We start from the raw sequence: 22,507 nt of genomic DNA on the forward strand, positions 1-22,507 counted from the left end.
AAGAACAGGTAGGATGTGCTGTTTCTATGGTATAGCAGTTATGTTCCCCTGACTCTCAACAACACCTTCATTTAAAAGCAGGCAGACAATGGCATCTTTTCCACAAAAATGTCCCTTTTGGAGTTTTTAATTTGAGCATAATAATGGTGTGCCCTGTGAGCCCTTGAAAAGAAAAATAAAAAACACTTTGCTTCATTTCAAGGGAGATTTTCCTGTCTCCCCAGGGGAAATGAGAACATGACGACTCTAAACTTTTTAAAAGAACTCTGAAGTTTTCCTTTTCACAGCAAGGAGGCTAGCTGCCTACTCCCCAAGATGTTCTCAGGGACTCTCTAGCAGAAGGCAGGTGGCTGCTGAGAGTCCTGGGCCAGTGTGTAGTGGGTTAAAACTTTCATGCTTTTCCCCTTCACTAAAATTGTTATGAATAACTCTCTTTATTGTTTTTCTGTTATGTGTTTGTTTTAAGACTCACTCTTTAGCCTTAAACTGACCTTGAACTCCTGTTTCACTTCCTCAGTGCTGGGATTACGGAAGTGTTATAGAATGCCTGGTGTCGTGAAATTTAAAAAAAAAAAAAAAAAAACAATTTTATTTATCTCTATGTATGGGCATGAGTGTATGCCTGTGTGTTTCGGTGCCTGGGGAGACCAGAGAAGGAGATCTTATCCCCTGGAAATGCAGTTACAGGTGGTCTGTGCCAACCTTAACTACTGAGCCATCTCCCATCCCCAGCAATGACATTTTTTTTTTTTTTTTTAAAGAGGGTCTAAGACAGACTTCGCTGAGTTTTCACTTAGAAGTATTTTATTGCCAACAGCATATCTTAAAGCAGAATGGAGTGAGGGGGAGTTTCTAAAACGGTGGTCCTAGTTCTCTCAGAACCTAGACAGACCAGATGCTCTCCCTGTTATATATTAGCGGTGGCAAATGTTTTGTCATCTGTAATATCTATACGATGATGACATAATCTTTACTACACAGGGTTCACAGTATTGAGTTCAGAAAGTTTACGTGAATGCACGCGAATGTTCAGAGCATGGAATCCTAGGTGAGCCTGTGAGAATTCCCGAGGAGGAGCGGTGTCTGAGAAGGTCTGGGGTCTCTCCAGATTCAATTAGTTCCCGTGTGCAGGGCCCCGCTCAGTCTCCTCTTAAGCTTGTCATTCTTAGCGCTTCACATAGCCTTCTGGAGCCAGGTAATCTCAGCAGGTTTATTTCAGTGTTTGTAAACGCCAAGGTCTAGATCTAGGTCCATCCCAGATTACTTAAAGAAAAAAAAAAAAAAAAAAAAAAAAAAAAAAAAAAAGCTTTCCCATAATGTGTCCTTAAAAACGTCAGATCTGGCCACAAAATTACAAAATTGAGAGCTGGATCTTAGCCTTCAGACTCGCGTTTCTCGTCTGTGATATACATACTCATGCCCATTTCACCTGGTGGTTGAATCTTGGGTGACTCCAACCACCGAGGAGCTCAAAAGACTCCACACTCGAGGGGAGCTGTGTCTTGCTCAGTAACTTCACCTATTTTCCTGGCTCTTTGATTACTGATCATTTGGTAGGAAGCCTTGGGCTTGTGCGGGTGTAGGGGAGAGTTGCTGGTCTTTGGATTCAGTGTTTTCTGTTAAAGTAGGAGTTGGATGCAGACATGAGATGAGAAGCTCCGTGCAGGCTGAGGTAGGAAGATTGTCAAGAGTTTGAAGCTACCCTAGGATACAGACCTAGATCCTGTCTGATAAAGAGATTTAATAAACAAACATATGAATAAGAAAAAAATAAATTTTTGTTTTGTTTTTCTGTTAAAATAGAACCCCTGGAGGGTACTGGAAGTCACAAGATCTCCCATGTGGTTCCATGGTGTAATGGTTAGCACTCTGGACTCTGAATCCAGCGATCCGAGTTCAAATCTCGGTGGGACCTATGTTACTTTTGGTGATTTAGTTTTCACTTGAAACTCCGAAATTAATTCCAGATAATCACTTCTTCCTAGAGTTTAATACCCTTATTCACCAGCTAAGTGACTTTATTCTTCCTTACAGTTTGGTTTTTAGAGAGAGGAAAAAAAAAGAGGAAGAAACCCCAAGATAGAGTTGCAGGAGGAAGCTAGAACTCTCCATAGAAATCTGCTCACAACTCCCGGGGAGGCAGGAGGAAGCAAGCGCCTAGTAGTGAAGACCCACAGTAAACAGTTCCAAGCTGTAATGGAAACTAGAGATAAAATTTATCTAGCCTTCAGAGCAATAGTAGCTATTTTGTTGTGTCTGGGGGTAGGGGGTTGTTTTTCTTCTTTGTTTTTGTTTTTTGAAACAAAGTCTCACGCTATTCCTGTGTGATTCCCAAACTGGCGACACACCTTCTGTCTACTGAAAGCTGGGACTTCAACTTTTTCCTTTGGTTTGGGGTTTTTTGTTGCTTGGAATTTCTAATCCTCCAGTCTTCGCCTCTTGAGTACAGGAATTGTAGAAGACGCAAGAGGACTCAGCTAGCCACAGTCTCCTGTGACTAGAAAGAGATCCAAGCTGGACCAATTAGCACTAGCAAACTTCAGGTGAGCAGAGACTGGGGCTCACTCCGCCCCAATGGTGGTGACGTCGTGTGGGCGGGGCGGGGTGGAGCACTGTGAATCTTGAAAGTGCTGGCGACAGTAAGCGCGCAAGGCGGGAGCCTAGCGTGGGAACCGCGACCCAATCTGCGCCAGCGGTCTCCAAAGTCACGCTCGCTTTTCCTTTAAAGTTGCTTTGTTTTTCCAATTGCATAATTGTACACAGTGTGCTGTAGCGGTATTCCCTTTCCATTACCATCTTTTTTTTCCTTCTACTTCTGCTGACCTCCTTCATAACGAGTCTACCTCCAAGTGTGAGCTCACACGCAGGTCTCATTCAGAAAGCCACACACAGAGGCTGTGTTCATGATTGAAAGGTCACTTCATAGCGCACAGACCACACGTTTTTGAGACAGAAAACAACGGCGGGAAATTAGCGCGTCTGCAGTCTCTCGTGTCAGAGGCTGTTTTACAAGATTTCGCGGTGGAGGAAGGAGGCTGATTTATTTTAAATAAATAACATCCCTCATTCAACAACAGGAAGAGCACATATATTGTAGGAATTCGTTACCTTTTTTTAAAAAAAGTAATTTAGAATCTTGATTTTTCACTTATTTGACTTGTATGAAGTTTGATTTTTGTTTAAAATATTGGTTATCCCTATCTTGTTTTATATAACCGCAAATGTGCCTGACATCGTTAACTAAATATTGGGAACCTTCATAATAAATTCACTTCTTGTAGAATTTGGATTTACTCATAACCATATGTGATCACACAGTTTGCCGTTAGTTCCAATTGAGTTTTCAATACATTTTCATACGTATACACATGAATTGATGATGAAAAAATTACCCTCAATCCTTCTAGTAAAAGATGTGTTTGAATGCAAGTTCCCCTTTCATACATAATAAATTATCAAAATTCTCTAGTCTTTTGGTGTCCACTCTTCTTAAAATATAAAAACAATTTGGGCCAGAAGAAGCAGGCCTAACACATGGATTTATAATTACTGGAAATAGCTTTAAAAACCAGAACAGTTTACATATGTGTCTTCTATTGCAATAGGTCATGGCAGGATCTTTGAGCGTAAAAATTCAGAGTTTGGCATAAAACTTTTCGGCAGATGTAGACTACGTTGTACAAGAAGAAAAGGATTCATGGAAAACAAATATTTATCCTCAGCAAAATTAGCTATGAGGCTAATGAAATCCCAGTAGTTAGTCGAGAACTAAGGTAAGAAGTAGGGCTGTAGGGAAAGGTTAGCACATAAGTTGCGGGTTCCAGAAATAGAACACGGAGTTTGAAGATTGCAGGACGATTTTCATTATAGGGTGAAAAGCAAGTGTGGTACCGAGAAACCATTGAGGATGGAGATGTGTAGGTACTACGAAGGGATCACCAAAATGAGAAAGGGTCTTTTTCGGAGGAAAGAAATGAGTATATATGAAAATTCCTTAAGGAGTCTTGTAGCTTGAAAGCTGGTACAACCATATAGAAATCACAGAATCAAAGTTTAAGATGTCCACCAACATAACAAAGATGGAGGAGGCAAAGAGCCAATTCCGGGTATAGGACGAGGTGGCCGAGTGGTTAAGGCGATGGACTGCTAATCCATTGTGCTCTGCACGCGTGGGTTCGAATCCCACCCTCGTCGTCGGTCCCTGAGTAGGCCTATATATTATGCTTTTCCAGAGAAATTCCCAGAACACAACCTGCCAGAACTCACACAATGTCTCATGTGCTTTCGTGTTGTACCCTGTGCGTTCGTGTGTCACTAGCGGCTTCTGTACATAACCTTGACGTCACAGTAAAGGGTTTTGGAATCAACTGTCCCTTTCTCCTCAGTGCTAGCTGTATTAACCGCAAGAACGACAGAAACGAAACATGGCATCTTCTCTAAGAACCCAACAGGAGCTTCAACATTCCTTATTTTCTAAGTTCCATTAAAAGGTGTCTTTTTAAACTTAATACTTGGAAGTAATTTCAAGTTTATGGAAGATGTGTAAAAATAAGAATGGTAAGAAAGCCACACGTACTTTTACCAGAATTTACCTATGTCGTCTTTCTCCGTTGCTCCTCTACAGGCCCTTACTTTCTGGCTTGCTCTGCCTTTCTCATTCTCTCGCCTCTTTGAAACACCCCCACCCCTGAAGTCAAAAAGCAAACAAGAAACAACAAAGCAGTTAAGAGGTAAGTTATCTATGTCATGGTCCTTTGTTCTTTAAGGACATTTTCCTTCTTTTGCTGTCATTTTTCTTTTCCTTTCTTTTTTTGTTTTTGTTTTTGTTTTGGTTTGGTTTGGTTTTGGTTTTGGTTTTTGAGACAGGGTTTCAGGATTTCTCTGAGTTCCTGGCTGTCCAGGAACTCACAGAGATCTGCCTACCTCTGCCTCCTGAGTGCTGGAATTAAATGCATGTATCACCACTGCCCAGTGAGGAAATTTTCTAAAAGTAAAGGCATTTTGTTTATAACCTTGGTATAATTATCAGTTTAGTATATTTTATTTTATCTGATGGGGTTGTCTGTTTTAATCTTAATAGGTTCAAGTTTATCGGGTGATGCAGTTGTGGTATTTATAGCACTTCTCTTTTCAGACCAAGGTGTAGGATGCAGGATATAGGCTTGAATACGAACTGTGTGTAATACTTTAGCATCCTCCAACCTGTAACATGTCCAAAGCATCCCTTTGTGTATCTCATGGAATTCGTATTTTAAATGTCAGAGTCATTGCTCACTTAAGAAAATGGAAGGTCTGAGAATTTGAATCAATGTTTATGAGCACTGGCTGCTGTTCTAGAAATTGAGGTTAGCCATCTGTACCTCCAGTTCCAGGGGATCCAATGCCACCCACGGGGTCATATACATAGTGCACACATATAAAGGAAAAACATTTATAAACATAAAAAACAAAATGTGTCAGGTGTTTGAAGCTACTGGGAGAAACCAAAGACTTAGACTCAATTCAAATTTAGATCAAATAAATTTATTCTACTGCTAACAGAAGGACAGCAGCCTTAGAGCCAAGCAGCATGCCATACAGGAGGGGCATTAACCTAATGCTTTAAATTGGATATCAGAAAGGTGTGTGTTACAACTATCCATGGAATCCACAACTGGGCAAGAACATTGTTTTACTACCACGGCACCCTTGCCCCAGGTATATAGTTTTACAGAAACAAAGGCAGCTGTTAATACCTTACAGCCCATTATCTTATTCTTATCTCACCTGTAGGCCATTAGGATCTCCTGCATTCCAGAGCAAAGGCCGGTAAGGGATGCCTGGCTCTACATTACTCTATTTAGTCATCACAGGGGACCTGTTTAAATCTGTACTCAGGTCCAGCACTCTAATGACTGAGATAGAGAAGTTCATAAAAATGCAGTGGCATCAGGTTAGTACTGTCATTCCTCACAAATGAAACAAATTTAAAAGATAAGGAAATGGACTACTACTAATTTGGGTTTGTGCCATTTTTCCTCCTTCAAAATTAGTTCATATTCTGCATCCCCCAAAGAACACCACATAAAACATACATACATATTCTTCTTTAGCACAGATTTCATTAATATCATATATCAACAAAATAGATATATGAATATGTCACAACTATGATGGAAACAGAGTTATGAAAAATAGAAAGGAAATAATGCTGACACTCCATGTCCATTTCCCCTTATAACCATGGCTGCTTCTGATCACAGTTCCAGTCAGTTAATACATGAGCAGAGCCCCCCCCCCTCAACTAATAAGCAGCTTAGGGGGTGACATCTATGGAAGCCACCACAATGTTTTCCATGAGATTTTCATTCAGATTTAGCACCTATTGATAATTCCCCTAAACTATATTTACTGTGGTGGTAACCAAATGGCAATTGTTTGATTCCGGCATTCTCCTGAAAGGATGAAAATACAGCTTAACTCTCTAATGACCACTAAAAGTTAAAAATTTAGAAAAAGTCCATCAGCATGTATTTAAAAATCACCCTAGCTGCATGCAAAGCTCAGGAAAAAACAAAAACACTGGTTTCTGGATATTACTACTACTACTACTACTACTACTACTATTATTATTATTATTATTCATAATCACCTAGTTTCTGAAGAATGTTGTTATCCATAACAACAGTCTGGGAACTGTTATGGGTCATCCTGTCCACAAAGAAAATTAATAACTAAAAGGTGAGACTCATAGAAAAAAGGGAAAGACAGAGAAAACAAGAGCCTCTATCAATAGATATAGTTAACTCCCTGATTGGAAAGTACATTCTCCCAGCTGCTCAAGGACAAGGCTACTGAGCCCACTGGTTCTTGAGAAAGAAACCCCTCTAACCTTGCAGGTGTGCTAATTCTCTGTAACCTAGAAAACCTTACTAACCATTCCAAGTTTTGAACTATCCCATGACTTTGCTTTTAGGCCTAGTGAAAATAACAGGCTAGCTTTGAAACTGGCCTTGTTAGCTTTAATGTAAGTCCTATAAAAGCTATCTCAATTCTGCCCTCAAGGTCCTCAGTCCTCTACCCCTGTGTGGCAAATGACTGTGGACCCCAGTGCACTTGGAATAAAAACTCCTCATGCTATTTGCATCAAGACTGCTTCTCGTGAGTGATTTGGGGTGTCATCTTTCCTGAGTGGGATTGTGAAGGTCCACGTTCTGCAGGTCTTACACTCCCACATTCACCAGTCTGTATTTGGCATCCCATTAGAAGCATAAGGCTCTTCTCTTCATTTATGTAATTTGCATCATCAAAATGAGCTCAGGAAATCCGTTTTTCCGTGATTTACAATTCACTATTTCCTTTAATGATCAGATGAACTGATCTGGGCAGTGAAAGTCTCTTCTGGGTGGCAAATGAGTCCTTGTGATATTCTGTCATTATGTAATTTTATGATGATCTGCATTTCTGGCATAACAAGTTCTTATTCAAAAAGCTTAAGTGAATCTACCTTGTCTAAGCCTTGAAGTCACTTATTTCTCAGAGACGACCCTTGAATGGACTGTAATATTAAAAGCCAATATCCAGATGGCTCATTGTTTCTGAAGTGTTTCTATTTATATGACCCTTTGATGACAAAAAAAAGCTGTGGAATTGTATGTACATACACGATAAATGCACACGTACATACACACACACACGTATATTCACACATATACATGTTGACATTTTCACAGCATTTCAATTCTAATCTGTACCCACAAGGTTCTTTCATTACTTCTCCTCTTTCCTTTAATTTTTATTTAAAATTCGTTTTCCAGGCAATATATTTTGATAAAAAGCACTTCCCCTTAACTGAGAGATCCACCCTCTTCTGCTTATTGAGGTCCAGTCTTAAAAGGTTACACCACCATATCCAGCTTTGTGGGCATTTAGGTACATAATATATTACTTTTATGTGTATCCCACTTCTCCAGTGTAAATAGCTTTATACCTTTTGATCATCTTCCTTTTTTTTTCTTATGGTGTCCCAAACCAATCTTAGGTAACCAACTATCTCCTTTCTTTCTATGAGATTTCCCCATTGTAGCAGAGGTTCTTGCCGGGACCTCCAGCCTACAAATAATGACATGGAGATTTATTATTAATTATGAAAGCTCAGCCTTAGCTTAGAATTGATTCCAACTATTTCCTATAATTTAAATTAACCATTTTTTAAATCTATGTTCTTCCACAAGGCTCCTTACCTCATCTCCATACTGTCCATCCCTCTTCCTCTTAGTTTGGTTGGTAACTCTTTCTTTTTCCCAGAGTTCTCTCTCTCTCTCTCCCAGAAGTTCTGCCTAACTTCTTACTGCCTAGCTATTGGCCATTCAGCTTTTTACTAAACCAATCAGAAGACCCCCTGGCAAAGACACATCTTTACAGTGTAAATAAATATTCTGCAACAGTCTATACTGGAGAAAAATAGATTTGAAGGTGATGGGCAGAAAAAGCAGGCCTTGAGACCCAGCATAGCTTGTACCTCCTCTAGTTTTTGCAGCAGTGTATCTAGTACCTGGCAATCTATCCTTTAGGTTCTATTTGGGATGTGTCTTCCCATGTTTTCCTGGGCTGCTACAAATTCACGGGAGCTTTCCAAGGATCGAGCCATTTCACAGTGTCAACTCCTTTGATACATGTATAGTGTTGAAGGCACATGGCTGGAAAAACTTTCATGTCCACTCTTCAAACCAGTAAATATACCAAATAATGTGTTAAAATTGAAACAAAACAAATAAACAGAACCTACCATGGAAGTATGGTGTTACCTCTAGGCCTGATATAAAAAAGAGTATGGTGATCCCCTGGGGGAATCAGTTGTACTGGGGAAGTTTTATGGGTGCTGCCAGTTTTGTTTTCTGTCATGTGGCTGCATTAACCAACATGTCAACAAGGTCTTACAGCCTTCACCATCTTCATGATGTCACTAACCAAGGGGCATCATGTCATGTGGCAGTTTCAATATTGCTGGCATCACAAACCAAGATAGTGGCCCAATCACATGGTTGCCTCCAGCTTAACAAGGTAGCCAGCTAAGATGTGCACAACCACAAAAGCCTTTTTGGCTTATGGTGAGCTCAGTTCCAGGATGAAATGAGCGCATATCCATGGAGTCCCTATGAGATTCATGAAACTCACACATTAAATGTGGACAGTTACCCCCTTTCCTTTGAAAAGACACCTGAGTTAAGCTACCTTCTAGGCCCAAAATAGTAAAGAAACATGATGGGATTCCATGGTCTCAACACAAGAAATATGAGTTCATATGTATCACCACACACATATTGTAACTGGATGCCAAGAGATGTAACCTAGAGCATGATTTGATTTGCCCCAGCTCCTATGTACAAGTTGTTGCTAGGAAAGGAATCCGTCATGCTATTTTGTCTCATTTAAGTATGGCCTAGGCTTTTACTATTTCTAACTTCATGTTTAATAAACTCACTCATTCAAAACCCAAAGTACTGCTATCATTGATCATTTCTGGCTCTGTACAGAACAGAACAGGAGCCCACAATTTTAACAGATAATTCATACTCCAGGGGTGGAAGTTACTCCAGCTCTCCTTTACTCATCAACAATGGGTGCTTTGTAAATTAGGCTAAACACCAGAGACAGATTTCCAAAAGTAAAATTAATGCTGTATTTCTCAGTGGCATTGGCAATGAACTCATCCATAATATGTATACTAAACAAGATGTGAGTTGTTTAGTTGCATATTTCAACAAAATATTACATAAGCCACAAATATGTGCCATGAGCTATGCATAATGCCAAATGGTGTACACCTATTTAAGAGTAAAAGCAAGCAGAAAGTGGTTTTTAATAATACTCATTTTTAATCAAATATAACTAAAATATTAGCCTTGCAGACTACTGCCAGGATTTCTGCATTTTCTTAGAATCCCCCATGACAGCGCCCCTATCAGCAGGAAATATTGTTTATAAATGTTTGCTTTCATTTAAATGGGGTTGGTAATAAATGTTTAATGACCACAACCAATCTCTTTTTAAAGGTAAAAAAGGGAATTATGGTATAGATATGAATACTTTGTTTTAGAATGGATTTTCATTTATTGATACAATTTAAGGTCAATTTTGTGATAAACTTACTCCTTACATATGGCGCCCACGTGGCTAATAAGAACTTCCACTTAAAATTTAACAAAAGCTTAAAAAAATGTTTTACAAACAAAAGAACAGAGACAAGCAAGGCTTCATGGTAGCAGCATTTTTCTCGATTGGGTTCTGTTTTGCTAAAGACAGAGATTTCCGAGGCTCCTTTAAAAAGTTTCCTGACTCAGCATAAGCAGCAAAAAGCTGCACAGCTTTGAAAAAACTCTGCTAACAACTCATTGGTGTGTAAGAGAGCCGGCAACATGCTGCTGGATGGCAGTATAGACCAAGGCAGTGACCACAGCTCTCAGTGCTGGCGGTAAAATAGCCGCCTCCATCTTTGATAAACCACCGCAGAAACAACTATGATTTTCGTGTTAGCAATGTTGTTGTTTACCAGATAAAAGACTCGTGGCCAGAAAAAGATAAAGATTTACAGTAAAGACAAATTCATATTAAGAAAAACCTTTAAAGGTTTACTGTGTGTTTTAAAATATATGTAGACATGGAAAAAAAAATAAGATGGTTTTAAAAAGACAAAGAGGAACTGGGTGTGGTGGCACATGCCTCTAATTCCAACACTTGGGAGACAGAGACAAGCAGATCTCTTGTGATTTCAAAGTAAACCTGGTATGCAGAGTAAATTCCAGGATGGATAAGAGTTACACAGTGAAATCCTGTCTCAAAAAAAAAAAAAAAAAAAAAAAAAAATTAAAAAATAGAAGAAGAAAGAGAGTAATAATAAAGCTGCGTAAAAATGAAAAGCTCAGAGAGAATCTCTATACTGGCATTATATTGTCTTTATATCGTTTGACTGCTGAGGAAATAACTGTTAAAGGAAATACTGCTGGATTAATTCAATTTATATATTTTAAAAATGCTTTGACTCCAAAATTTAAGTCTAAGGACAAGTTACTGGGGAAAAGGATTTCTATTTTTGTTTCCACAGAAAATGAAATGTTGTGGATTCCTTCCAGACTAATGTGGTTTGAGCAAGCCAGACCCCCTGAAACAGAGTACCAGGTGATCCTACATTCAAAACAGCTGAACAAGGCAGCCTTGCAGACTACAGCCAGGATTTCTTCATCTTCTTAGGATCCCCATGACAGCGCCCTCTATCAGCAGGAAGTATTTTGGAAAGAACGACGCCCAAATTCCCAAATATTGTCTATGTTTGTTTTCATTTAAATGGGGTTGGTTATAAATGGTTAATGATCACAACCAATATCTTTTTAAAGGAAAAAAGGGAATTATGGTATAGATATGAATACTTTGTTTTGGAATGGATTTTCATTTATTGATACAATTTAAGGTCAATTGTGTGATGTGTATATTTCTCCTCTTGTTTAGGTATTGTGTTTATATAGCTCATTTAAAAATGTAATGTATAATTTAGTACAGATTTTAGATAGTTACCTATAATAGTCAAAACTTATAGAGTTAGTTAGATTTTCTAGATATATAGAAATGTATTTAAGATGAATAGGCATTCTTCAAACCTTTCAAAGACCTACAGAATATAGCATTTAAAATGGTTTAGGGTTTTTCTTGACAATGAGACATACATGCTCCTGGCAACACCACCTGCATCAGAAAGAAAGATGGACATTGAAAAAACACGTTATGCAATTTGCTTTCAATACGGCAAGACTAGCCATTTGGACAAGATACTATTCTTGTCTGGACTGTTTGACTTTATGCTGTATAAACTGGACATGCAGGACCCACAGAAAAGTGACTGCTGATTCAAGATGGGCATTGCTACAGTTCCTGCTTCATGGAAGAATCTGCCAGACAATCTGCAGGACACAGAGAAAAGTGACTGACAAACAGCCAAAAGAAGAAGACAGTTTAAAGTTTCCTGCTTTGCTGAAGAGTCTGCTAGACACACTATAACCTATGGGCTAAAGATGGAAGATTACAAAAAAGAACTTCAGGTGACTAAACAGGCAGTGAGTTGTCTCTGTCATTTCTAGAGTGTATATACTATCCTTCTGTGGTCTTTGAAAGAGCTGAAGACAGATAGTTATGGTTATAGTTTTCCTTAGGATTAAAGATAAGTTACATATAGGACTTTAGACTCACAAAGATAGAATAGATGATGGAATATTTTCTTAAATCTTACTAAATATTAATGGACTAAATATTGTTAACTGTGATTCTTATTTGACAACTGTTGTGTGATATATTTTGCTATGTTAAGGTTAAAACCCTTCTTTTTATTTAGACAGAAAAAAGGAGATGATGGGAGATGTCATTCTGTAAATACGTTTCTCATACTGGTTAATAAATAAAGCACTGTTGGCCAATAGGAAAGGAAGATAGGAGGGACTAGGAGACAAGGAAAGAGGAAGGAGTAAGGAGGAGTCAGCATGGAGAGACCAGGGAGACTAGATGCTTGACCCACTCCCCGGTAAGGAGACCACATAAAAATACTTAGATCAACAGAAATGGGTTAATACTTAAGACAGAACTAGCCGATAAGAAACTAGTACCTGGCCAAAAGCATTATATCAAATACAGAGTCTCTGTGTGTTAATTAGGGCTGGCGGCGGGACAAGACCAGGCTGGCGGGGGAGGGGGGAAGGGGGGAATCTTACTCCTTACAAACTAGTCATATTTTCTGGGCTCAATAATCACTACAATTAATGGATACACTGGTGGTGTAAAGTCTAGAGTGTTCAAGAGTTACTTTCTGATGCTGCATCCACACACCCTAAAACAGTAAAGTTCATGGTCTGCTGCCTTCATTGCACATCAGGTTCAGTCTCCAAAATGTCTATGCCGCAATTGTATTAGAAGTATTCTTCTAATATCCAATATAAGAGAACAAAATAATTTCCTTTGAATGTTTCTCTTTACATTAAATGAGCCCTTTAATTTGTGAATAAATCTTCTAAAAAAAAAAAAAGAAGAGCTAAGTATAAAAAAGTTTGTTTTTTGTTTATTTTATTGTATTTTTGAAACAGGGTTTTTCTATGTAGTCCTGGATGTCCTGGAAATCTCTATGAAGATCCATGTTGGCCTTGAATTCACAGATATCTACTTGCTTCTGCCTACAGACTGTTAGGATTAAAGGTGTGTGCCACCATGCCCGGCTCAAAAATTACCAAATTTAATGATAGTTAAAGAATACAATAACTATAAAATACTTGCTTATCATTCTTAAATTTTGAGTTCAATGCTTAGCAATACATATATGAGGGGAGGAAGAGAGAGAGACAGGGGAGAGAGGGGGAGAAGAAGGGAGTGCAGAGCTAGAGAGAGGGAGGTTGTTTGGTACCTGTTTATGTTTCTTCATATTTTTGTATTTGTAAATGGATGTCATTACCCCGAATGTTAAAAGTCTTAACTACCTCCTTACTCAATTAATGCTCCAGAAATAGCCTGGCTCTTTTTATTATCCAGGGACTCCAGGATGTTGTCTGTGATCTACTCCTGGACTGTTAGTACCAGGCTTGTCCACCTACTCAACATACATTAAAGGAAGTTAAATGGGTAGGTAATAGAAAGGCATGTATTCTTCTTGGAGTTGTTGCAGAGAGTCACAGAAGAGACTTGTCCCCAGTCAAGACAGCTTTCTTGGTCTCTGAAGTCCAGCTCCATCTTCCAAAAAGACACTTTTTTTCCTAAATATCAAATGGATTAAGACCTCAGTTAAACAAGAACATTTCTTAGTTTTTGGAACTCAATTTCATTTCTACTTTTAGAAATGAAAAGTCAAAATGCATATTCTTCAAGGGCCATGTTAGTGATCAAGAAACTGAACTTTACTATTTAGTACTGTGGGTAGTGCTTAATACATCTCTGAAGACAATGTACTGACTATCAGAATTTCTCAGGGCTGGTTCAGGTCCCTCACACTCTGATTTCTGTCTTGGGGTTTTTCTGACTCCTTAGGAGTCCTTTTTCTTTCTTTCCTTTTCTTTCTTCTTTTGTAAAAAATATTTTTAAATTTTTATTACATTTATTTTGTATGTGCCAATGTGGGCTTGTGGAGACAATTATCAAATTATTGGGAGGAAGGTGTTCTATTTTGAGACAGGATCTCATTTTGCAGCTGTCCTGGAACTCACTATATAGATCAGGCTGGCCTCAAATTTGTAGAGATCAGCCCGCATCTCTGAGTGCTGGGATTAAAGGCATGTGACACTATGCTCAGTGGTTTTCTACTTTTAATGTTGGTCTTGGGAATTGAATTCAAGTCATTGGGCTTGGCAGCAAGTGCTTTTACCTACTGAGACATCTTGCCAGTCCCTGATCACTTTTCATTGCTCTCTCCCTCCAGAAGAGTCTTTCTAGTTTCCTGGGTATCTCATTGTCTCTATACCTTTCTGAAACTCAATTGAAGCCTTTGGGATATCAAATCCAGAAGATTCAAGAGCCTTCTCTCTCTCTCTCTCTCTCTCTCTCTCTCTCTCTCTCTCTCTCTCTCCTTGCTTCCTCTCTCCCCCTCCTTCCCTCCCTCCCTTCCTTCTAACAGAGTTTCTCTATGCAACAGCTCAGGCTATTCCTGGATGGAACTCTTTGTAGATCATGCTGGCCTTGAACTCAGAGATACCCCTGCCTCTGCCTCCCAAGTGCTAGGACTAAAGTTGTGACCCACAGTAGCCCAGCTGAGCCAATTCTTTTTCCCTTATTCTATGTGTTCCTGAGGAAACCCAGGATACTCCAGCTGAGTGAAAAAAAAATTAAATAATATTGGAAAAAAGGTGGGTTGAACTCTAAGAGATAGGAATGCGCTTGAAATCTGGTATCTGAGTGTTTCCAACTGCTGAAGGTTCATGCTTTTCAATTCCCTGGGGATGTCTAATAAGCCACAAGCATTAGAAAGGAAACAATCAGTACTCTAAGAGGCTGAGGAAATTCCAATTAGAGCCTTTTCCCAAATTCTGGTTCATAAGCTTGCCTCACTGTGGACTACCTCCACTCCAAAGATAGGGATTCAATTATCTCAGGCTCAGAAGGATGACCTTGAACTTCTGATCCCCTGGCTCCACCTCTGCAGTGCTGGGGGGATTGCTGGTGTATGCTACTACACATAGTTTGGCAGTACTGGGGATAAAACCCTGTACTTCATCCATGCTGTTTCATCCCCAGCCCTCCATCTTACATTTTTAATATGTTTCTGTTACCCAAAAAGTCTCTTGCACAACCCCCAAGTCCCTAGACTTTTCCTATTTTATTTTCCTTTCCCTCTTCACATGACAATCAGAGTAATCTAAAGCGCAAGCATAGACCTGTTTCTATGCTGCTTGGTCCAACCACAGCTACCTGGTGTATTCAAGATACTGTCCACATTGTGTTGCATGGTTCTGCTCACCATAACTATACCTGACTGTTTGGAAGTGACTTCAACACATCTTGGTCACCTTCCTTTCTTTCCTGAACACATGGCTGAGGTTGGCCTGCAATAAGATTATCTATTTGGTGATGACAAACGCACTGTCAGGCAGAATTCAAGTCTCAAGTCAGCCCTGGTCAAGATAGTCCTCTGTCCACTCCCATTTCTAGACTCTTGTCCCTTGTGTTAGGCTCATTGGCTAGTTAACATTCCACACTAAATGGTGATTCTCCTAAATAGGAATTGTTCTTGCTGACTGAAGTGACCAGTACAGAGGACTATGCAAGGCATACAACTATCCCTGTACACTGCAAAAAAAATTAGGTAGTGCCTAACACTTTCTTTCTGTCACTGCTTGATAAGATAGCAATCTTGGGAACATCTTTAAAAATTGAAAATGGACCACTGAGAAGATTCAGTGAGTCTGAGAGCTTGTGACACAAGCCGGGTGACAGGAGCTCAGTCCCTAAAACCTAGAACCCATGTGGTTGAGGGAGGGAAGAAGCTCACCAAGGAAATCCCCTGACCTTGACACATGCCATGGCACACATGTGCAGGCGCACACAATGCAGTAATAAAACCCCCTTTAAAGTTGGAACAGAACTGAGGATGCAGTTAAGTGGTAGAACACTCGCCTAGCATTTGTGAAATTCTGGACTCAAGCCTCAATATCTCACAGATACACAAATAATTAATAAACAAATAAATGCCAACCAGCACAGATACTTAGGCATTTGTGACTTGAGTGATTAGAGTGTGAGAAATAAGCACATTCTACAGTCACTAGGGCTTAAGCCTAGTCTTTGCTGAATGACTTCAGGCCAATTTGTTAGTTTTTCTGCTCCATTATCTATATGAGCTTGACAGTAATTCCTATATCATAGACTTTTTTTCAACAATGTTATTTTTATTTTATTAATTTAAGGTTATTTTTCCAATTAGACTTTCTCCAAGGTATCTGTAAAATATGTAATACATGTACCCAAGAATCCTATATGCCTTAGTGTGTGAGGTTGCTAAGAAACCCTAAGGGTGATAACCAGCTTACTCGTGTATTCCCCATTGGCTTGACAACTGCAGTCTGCTAGGTACCTGCTGTTCTCTCTTTCTTATGCTTTGGTTTTGGGCTTCACGACCTAGTGACCCTCTCTGAGAAATACGTGAATTCAGAAAGGGTTGATTTGATGAGGCACAAATAAAAGAAATAAAAATGAAATGTAAGCTTTGGTCTCCCTACTTGGGCACCCTGGCCATCTCCTCTGCTTTCCCACATACTGAGAAACCATCCTTCAAGGTCAAACTGCTGCTGTGCATTTAGGGTGAGTCACCCCTTTGCAGCCCTGAATCAGTGCTGTTTGACTGGTCCCATCCACCAAGCTGCAGATGCATTTACATAATTGAAATTTGTCTTTGCTAACTTCCTGCCACTCAAAGACAGGTTGTTCTTCCTCCAAATCCAACTGAAAGCATACACACCAGAAACCAACAGAGTAAGAAGAGCAAGTCTCCATCACACCAAGCAGAGGACAGCAAGTGGAAAAGCTGGTAGATTGTAAAGAGGGATTGGCCCGCTTTGATACTGGAGGGAACAAGCCAAGAGCCCCCCTTTCCCAGACTGAGGAATGACCTTTCAGGTCTGACAGGCTAAATCTTGACTAGTCAGTCTTGTACGGAAAATTAACCAAAAGAAGAATGGGGCTAAACCATTGCCAACTCGTGCGATGACTGGGGCAACTTTAAAGATAAAGTGGTGCAGACAGCAACACACAAGGGAACCCTCAGAGATGACCTTGATTGCCAAGAGTAGACTAAACACAGGTCAGATCACACCCAAACACTCCCAAAAAACCAGTACAAGCAGTGAGAACTGAGAACTTGGTGGCTCTATGGCATTAGACAGCCAAGCTCCTCTTAGAGCCCAGATAAATTGAGGCTAAGGTGTAGGATCGACCTATCTATCTCCTCCCGAAGATGCTTGTTATTTTCTTGCTTTGGCTCCTCCCCAAATGGGAGGCTGTGCCCTTGTGGGGCTCACAGTTGTACAGGGAGGAATGGATGGGCCTCCGACCCATGCAGCCCCATTCCCTACCAGCACTAGATGATACTTGGTGGTCTACTTCTTTGGAAGACAGATTAGGACCCACAACAGCACCTAGAGCGTTCACTTTTGATCTGGGATGTGTTTGGTCTAGAGAATTGGAGAGATTGAGGCTTTTCACTGCAATGTGACAGGGAAAAGGGGCCATTTCTTGTGTGATGTCTTCGGGAGCACCTGGCTCCCGATTCCTTGGGATTTTTGATCTTGTGCCAATACAGAATGAGGTGCCCATGATCTAAAAGGGTCTCTCCCCACAGAACCCTGCACAGATGGAGAGGACATTCCAAAGCCAAGACTGCTACCCGCCTTAATTGCTCCAGGTATAGGGGTACTCTGAGCAAAAGAGACCAGAGATGGGGCCCCAGACATGGTCTTTCTTGCAGTGACACTGGTCAAAGGTGTGATCTGGCTAGGCAGACCCTGCATGCTCTGGTTCCAGCACTGTACAAAGGGGGCTAGGGTGCTTGGGATCTCACTCTTTCTTGAACCAGACATGGATCCTTTGTGGGACAGCCACAATGACCTCAGGCTCCCCACAGTCCATAGGGGTCACGGATCCTCCCAAAGCAAAAGGTCTCGGTGCTATACTGCTGAATGCTAAGCTGTAGGCCCCACTCTGCTGGTTCTGTCTGACAACTCCAAGGGTGGTTGAGCTAGCTTCACTGAATGAAACCAGTTAAACTACTACTGAAACCTGACTGGATGCTGGTGGGAGTGTGAATAATGGAGGCTGAAGATGGTGGGGTAGTCTTTCTGAGGACCATTTGAGTAGGAGGTAGCATCTGGACTGGGGACACAACTGAATTTCCTGAAAGGAAAGCGGCACTAAAGCTTGGGACAGGCACTAGTTGGAGAGAACACTGCTTCTACCCATCTGTGGCCCTAGGTGAAGACTGGAAAGTACATCTTTGGGATGGTGGAAAAGGTGACTTTGGGCTTGACCCCCAAAGATGCTGTGAGTGCTGAGGTCACTGTAGGCTGGTTTGTGGATGATAACCCTAAAGTTGGCAGGGGCCTGCTCCCCCCTTTCAGCTTAGCGGTGCTTCTAAGAGGGGATATCTGGATGGCACTTCTAAGAACCTGGCTAAAGATAGTGACTGTGTATACAGTAGAAATTGCAGGGTGCTGGCATGGGAAAATTATATCAGGGGCCGGGGAAAAGCCCTGGGAAGCCCCAAGGAGGAAAGTGTGGCAAGAAGGGACAGAGTAAGAGTTGCCGGTGATGCTAGTTACTATGTTCAAGTCCATACCAGGGTCTTTGGATGTGCTGGCTGGAATAGCAGATGGAACCATAGGGGAGGCTGTGGCCAGGCCATGGAAGAAATAGCCAGAAGCAGAAGTCAGTGAAGTAGGTAGGCACAGGTGATGTCACAGGCATATTTTTAAGTGGTTCTGTACTGCCAAAGATAGGCTTGAAGGTGGGCCTTAAGATGCTTGGAGTTGTGCAGAGAGAAGAGCTTGATGATGCCCCAGCCATGATAGAAATTCTGCAATCTGAGCAGTCTCTGACCTCACTACTCTGCCCAGACACCCAAACAGGTCTTACTGCAGAAGTCTCCACAGGAAGTACAGATGCAGGAAGATGGAGAACTGGACTACTCACCACCCCAAGCAGAGTGTTTGGTGTGGTGGGTGCAGTGGGGATAATCAGAGGCGTGTGGGGGCACTGCAGACCTGTAAGCCTGAGGGATTGTAGATGGCCAGTTGGAGTCAGTGATAGGTTGATGTGAGAAAGCTTGGAGTCACCTGGATGGAAGCAGGTGAGGGTTTTGAGTCTGAAGAGATGCCTTGAAGGTGCTCTACCTCTGAGCACCCATGTGAGACAGGCATGTTCTTTGAGCTTTCCAGCTGAGGGCTCATATGGTTACTGAGTACTGACTCAGAAGAAGGACGACTGAGAGACAAGGGAGGCGGAATACCAGTCCTGGTCTCAGGAATGGCTTCCGTGACGGTCCCAGTTGTAGCTTCTGTGGTTTGGTTGCTTGGCCCAGCTTGCCTCTCTAAGGTCGGGTCCTCTTCAGTGACAGCACCGTCTTGCTGGCATGGTGCGGTCAGCAGCTCCCTAGGACCAGACTGCAGTGAAGGAATCTCCCCATTCGGCTGCCCAGAGTGGCGGGGAGAAACTAAGGGGTGAGAATTAGGACTTTTCCCTGTCTTTCTCAGTGGCCATTCTGGAGTCTGGACCGATGTCCTGGAGAAATGTCTCTTCCAGGACTCTGAGAGATATCTGGAAGAACTGTAAGAGCTGGTAATAGCATTTCTTTTAGTGCTGGGGGGACCGTGTGTGCATATGTTGGCCAAGAGGGCCACGGAGGAGCAACTGGACTTCTTACATTTATGATCTGAGCTCTGGGCGTAGAAGCTGCGTTTCAGAGACCCAGGCCTGGCCACAAATGTAACAGTGGCCCCACTTTTCAAAAGGGGCTTAAAGGCGGACCAAGGGGTGGTGGAATTCCTTTTACTGTCCGAGCTGTCAGAGAACAGTGGTTCTTCCCACCTAGCTTTCCCTTTCCTGCACTCGAGGAGGGCCCTCAGCACCGGGTCTTTCCCACACATGCCTGGTGGCTCCTCTGAGGGTCCCGCATTTACCGCTTTTGAGGCTGAGAACAAGGGCCGTGGCCTCCCCTCAGGAGGCGAGATCTTGACTGTCACTGGACTCCATGTAGTCCTAGGGTGACGAAGAGACCAAATGTTACGCTTGAGGTAGCTTTCCCACCAGTCTGAAGGAAGAGAGCCCATGATGCGGTTCTGCGGCCTCTTCATGGGAAAGCGCCTCCAGGCTTCACTGACGAAGGCAGCAGGATTGGCTGGATCCCAGTTTGGCGGCCTCCGGACCGGCCTGTGTCGCCTGGCGGGCTGGGCGCGGTGGACATGCTGCACCCGGTGGACCTGGTAGAGGGGTCTAGCCGGTCGGTGGGTCGCAGGCTTCTCCCATGCATCTGCGCGCCCCTGTACTGGGGACCGCGGCGATGACCCTGCTTTGCCCAGGTAGCTGCCCATTCGGAGAGGCACGGGCGGGCAGTCACTTCTGGTGTTTCGGACGTCGGAGGAGGTGGCCGAATCCAAGCATCCGCTGCTCTAGTGACGGTTGGGCCACGCGTGTAAGAAAAGCGCGAGGATGCCAGTTAGCTGGTGACACGCGGGCCTCGGTAACCGTGTCAGCCGGCCCTGGGGTCTGCGCGCTGTGTGCTGCATTGGCTTTCTCCAGGGCGACGGGGCAAGAGCTCAGTGGGGCTCGATGTCCAGCACCCAGCCAGGACCTGAAAGCGCATCCGTTTGCATGCCAGGAAGCTGAGCTGGGAGCAACTCTGGGCAATTGAATCTTACAGGATATTTGGGGAGGGTAGGGGTGGTTGGGCTCGAGAGTGCACACGACACAATGGCACGGATGGAATTGGACAGGTAGGCCAGAGGGGATTGTGAGCTATCAATGGGGAAAGGCAGCAGCCGGCCTTGGGGACCGAGTTGTCATCTCTGGGTTCCATCAGTGCCTCCTGGTGGCCAAACGCAGGTTCGTGGAAAAGGCCACGGTTTGTAGCCTTGACGTAATGCTGAACCCTGGTGGAAAAGACACTAACAGAAGACACTTGATGCTGTCAAACCTCTATTCACTTTCAGAATTAGTTGTGTTGAACAGGAAAAAGATACAGAAAGTTTCACTCTGTATTTCTGTGCTCGCCAATAGCATGGACTTGGCATCAAAGAATTCTTCCAGGCCAGGTGTGAGCTGGAATCTTACATTCCACCAAAAACTAAACAAGTAAACAAAACACCCAGCTAACCAACTAAAACCCGTACGTACAGTATGAGGAAGCAGCTCAGGCGGCTTTTGAAGGTTTCTGTTGTTTAGATAGTGGGAGGAACGACACCATGAACCCACAAGGGTTCAAAGTAGTAAATTTTAGGGCTGATTAAAACAGCCCTATTTTTCCGCTGATCTCTGGTGTGGGTGCTTTGTGCAAAACGATCCTAGCAGAGGATGGTTTCGATCCATCGACCTCTGGGTTATGGGCCCAGCACGCTTCCGCTGCGCCACTCTGCTGGCATACCAGTACCGTGTCTCTTTCACCCTCTAATGGTGGATTTCACTCTCTAATAGCGAACATAGCTTTTCCCACAGTCGGTTTTTATTCCCTTTGTTCTGATGGTCTCTTCTGATTGTCACCATAATACTAATCTGACCTCAGACCTCCTCCCGATCTGTGCGCGGGGTACGGAGCCACGCGACCTTCTCCCTGGTTTCTGCGCAAGTCTTAAAGATTGTGGTAAAAAAAAGTTTTCATTTGGTTTCATGAGTATAGGGTTTGCAAAAAAACAAGATTCCCGATCCAAATAGGTCTGTGGCTAGGACAATTTCGATCAGATTCCGTGTGGAATAGTTCCAATAAAGACAGAAAAAGAAATAAAGGTAACAAGCCCTTCCTCTTGCTTTGGCTTCTGTCGGGGATCAGGGCTTTCAGGTCCTTGCGTGAATCCAGACGCGTTTCCAGAACCGAGCACACCTTGGTCTCTAGCGGTGAGACAGCCTGTTGCCGTTAAGCTACTGTTTTATTTTCTTATTTCATGTATATTTATTATTTGTTTATTTCATTCTGCGGTGCTTCTCCAGGCTCACAATAAAATAGGCTTCTGCTTTGCGGGTAGAGCAAACAGCAGGTAATCCTTCTGTTGGGTCCCTCCGGCCGCCCCACTGCGAGGAACGAGCGCCCCCTAGCGGACCCAAATAAACGCATTGGTCTTTTTGTAGCCTGCTTGAGGTTTTCCTTTCCAAAGCACTGTCTCTCCTGGAAGCCTCTTGTCCTTCTTGCGGTTATGACGGCTGATCTTCTCTGGGAAGATTTCCTCGAGCCAAACACTAGACAGTATGTGCTTGAATTCTGCATGTCTGTCAAACGGGAAGAGACTAGAGACGGGAATCAGGCAGGTAGGCA

At 42.4% G+C, this 22,507-nt stretch overlaps 1 protein-coding gene, 3 non-coding genes and 1 pseudogene across 4 annotated transcripts; 2 read left to right on the forward strand and 3 right to left on the reverse strand.

Annotated features, from left to right (window-relative positions):
• Window positions 1-1,843: 1,843 nt before the first annotated feature.
• Window positions 1,844-1,915, forward strand: Trnaq-cug (transfer RNA glutamine (anticodon CUG)). The gene has a single exon. It is a non-coding gene; the product is annotated as a tRNA-Gln (tRNA).
• Window positions 1,916-4,112: 2,197 nt separating this feature from the next.
• Trnas-gcu (transfer RNA serine (anticodon GCU)) lies at window positions 4,113-4,194 on the forward strand. Its single transcript has one exon. It is a non-coding gene; the product is annotated as a tRNA-Ser (tRNA).
• A 13,417-nt stretch (window positions 4,195-17,611) lies between these two features.
• Window positions 17,612-18,954, reverse strand: LOC127229606 (POM121-like protein 2; annotated as a pseudogene).
• Window positions 18,955-19,249: 295 nt separating this feature from the next.
• On the reverse strand, window positions 19,250-20,599 carry LOC127229535 (POM121-like protein 2). Its single transcript, XM_051194617.1, has one exon. The coding sequence runs from the start codon at window positions 20,574-20,576 to the stop codon at window positions 19,287-19,289; it is 1,290 nt and encodes a 429-aa protein (XP_051050574.1). The 5' UTR covers window positions 20,577-20,599; the 3' UTR covers window positions 19,250-19,286.
• Window positions 20,600-21,546: 947 nt separating this feature from the next.
• On the reverse strand, window positions 21,547-21,618 carry Trnam-cau (transfer RNA methionine (anticodon CAU)). The gene has a single exon. It is a non-coding gene; the product is annotated as a tRNA-Met (tRNA).
• Between the last annotated feature and the right edge of the window lie 889 nt (window positions 21,619-22,507).

The sequence above is a fragment of the Phodopus roborovskii genome, unplaced genomic scaffold (genome assembly GCF_943737965.1).
Source record: "Phodopus roborovskii unplaced genomic scaffold, PHOROB, whole genome shotgun sequence".
NCBI classification, from domain to species: domain Eukaryota; kingdom Metazoa; phylum Chordata; class Mammalia; order Rodentia; family Cricetidae; genus Phodopus; species Phodopus roborovskii.

What these genes read in the sequence shown, in the direction of transcription:
- LOC127229535 (XM_051194617.1), bottom strand. Translation starts at nt 20,576, where the DNA reads ATGGGCAGCTACCTGGGCAAAGCAGGGTCATCGCCGCGGTCCCCAGTA.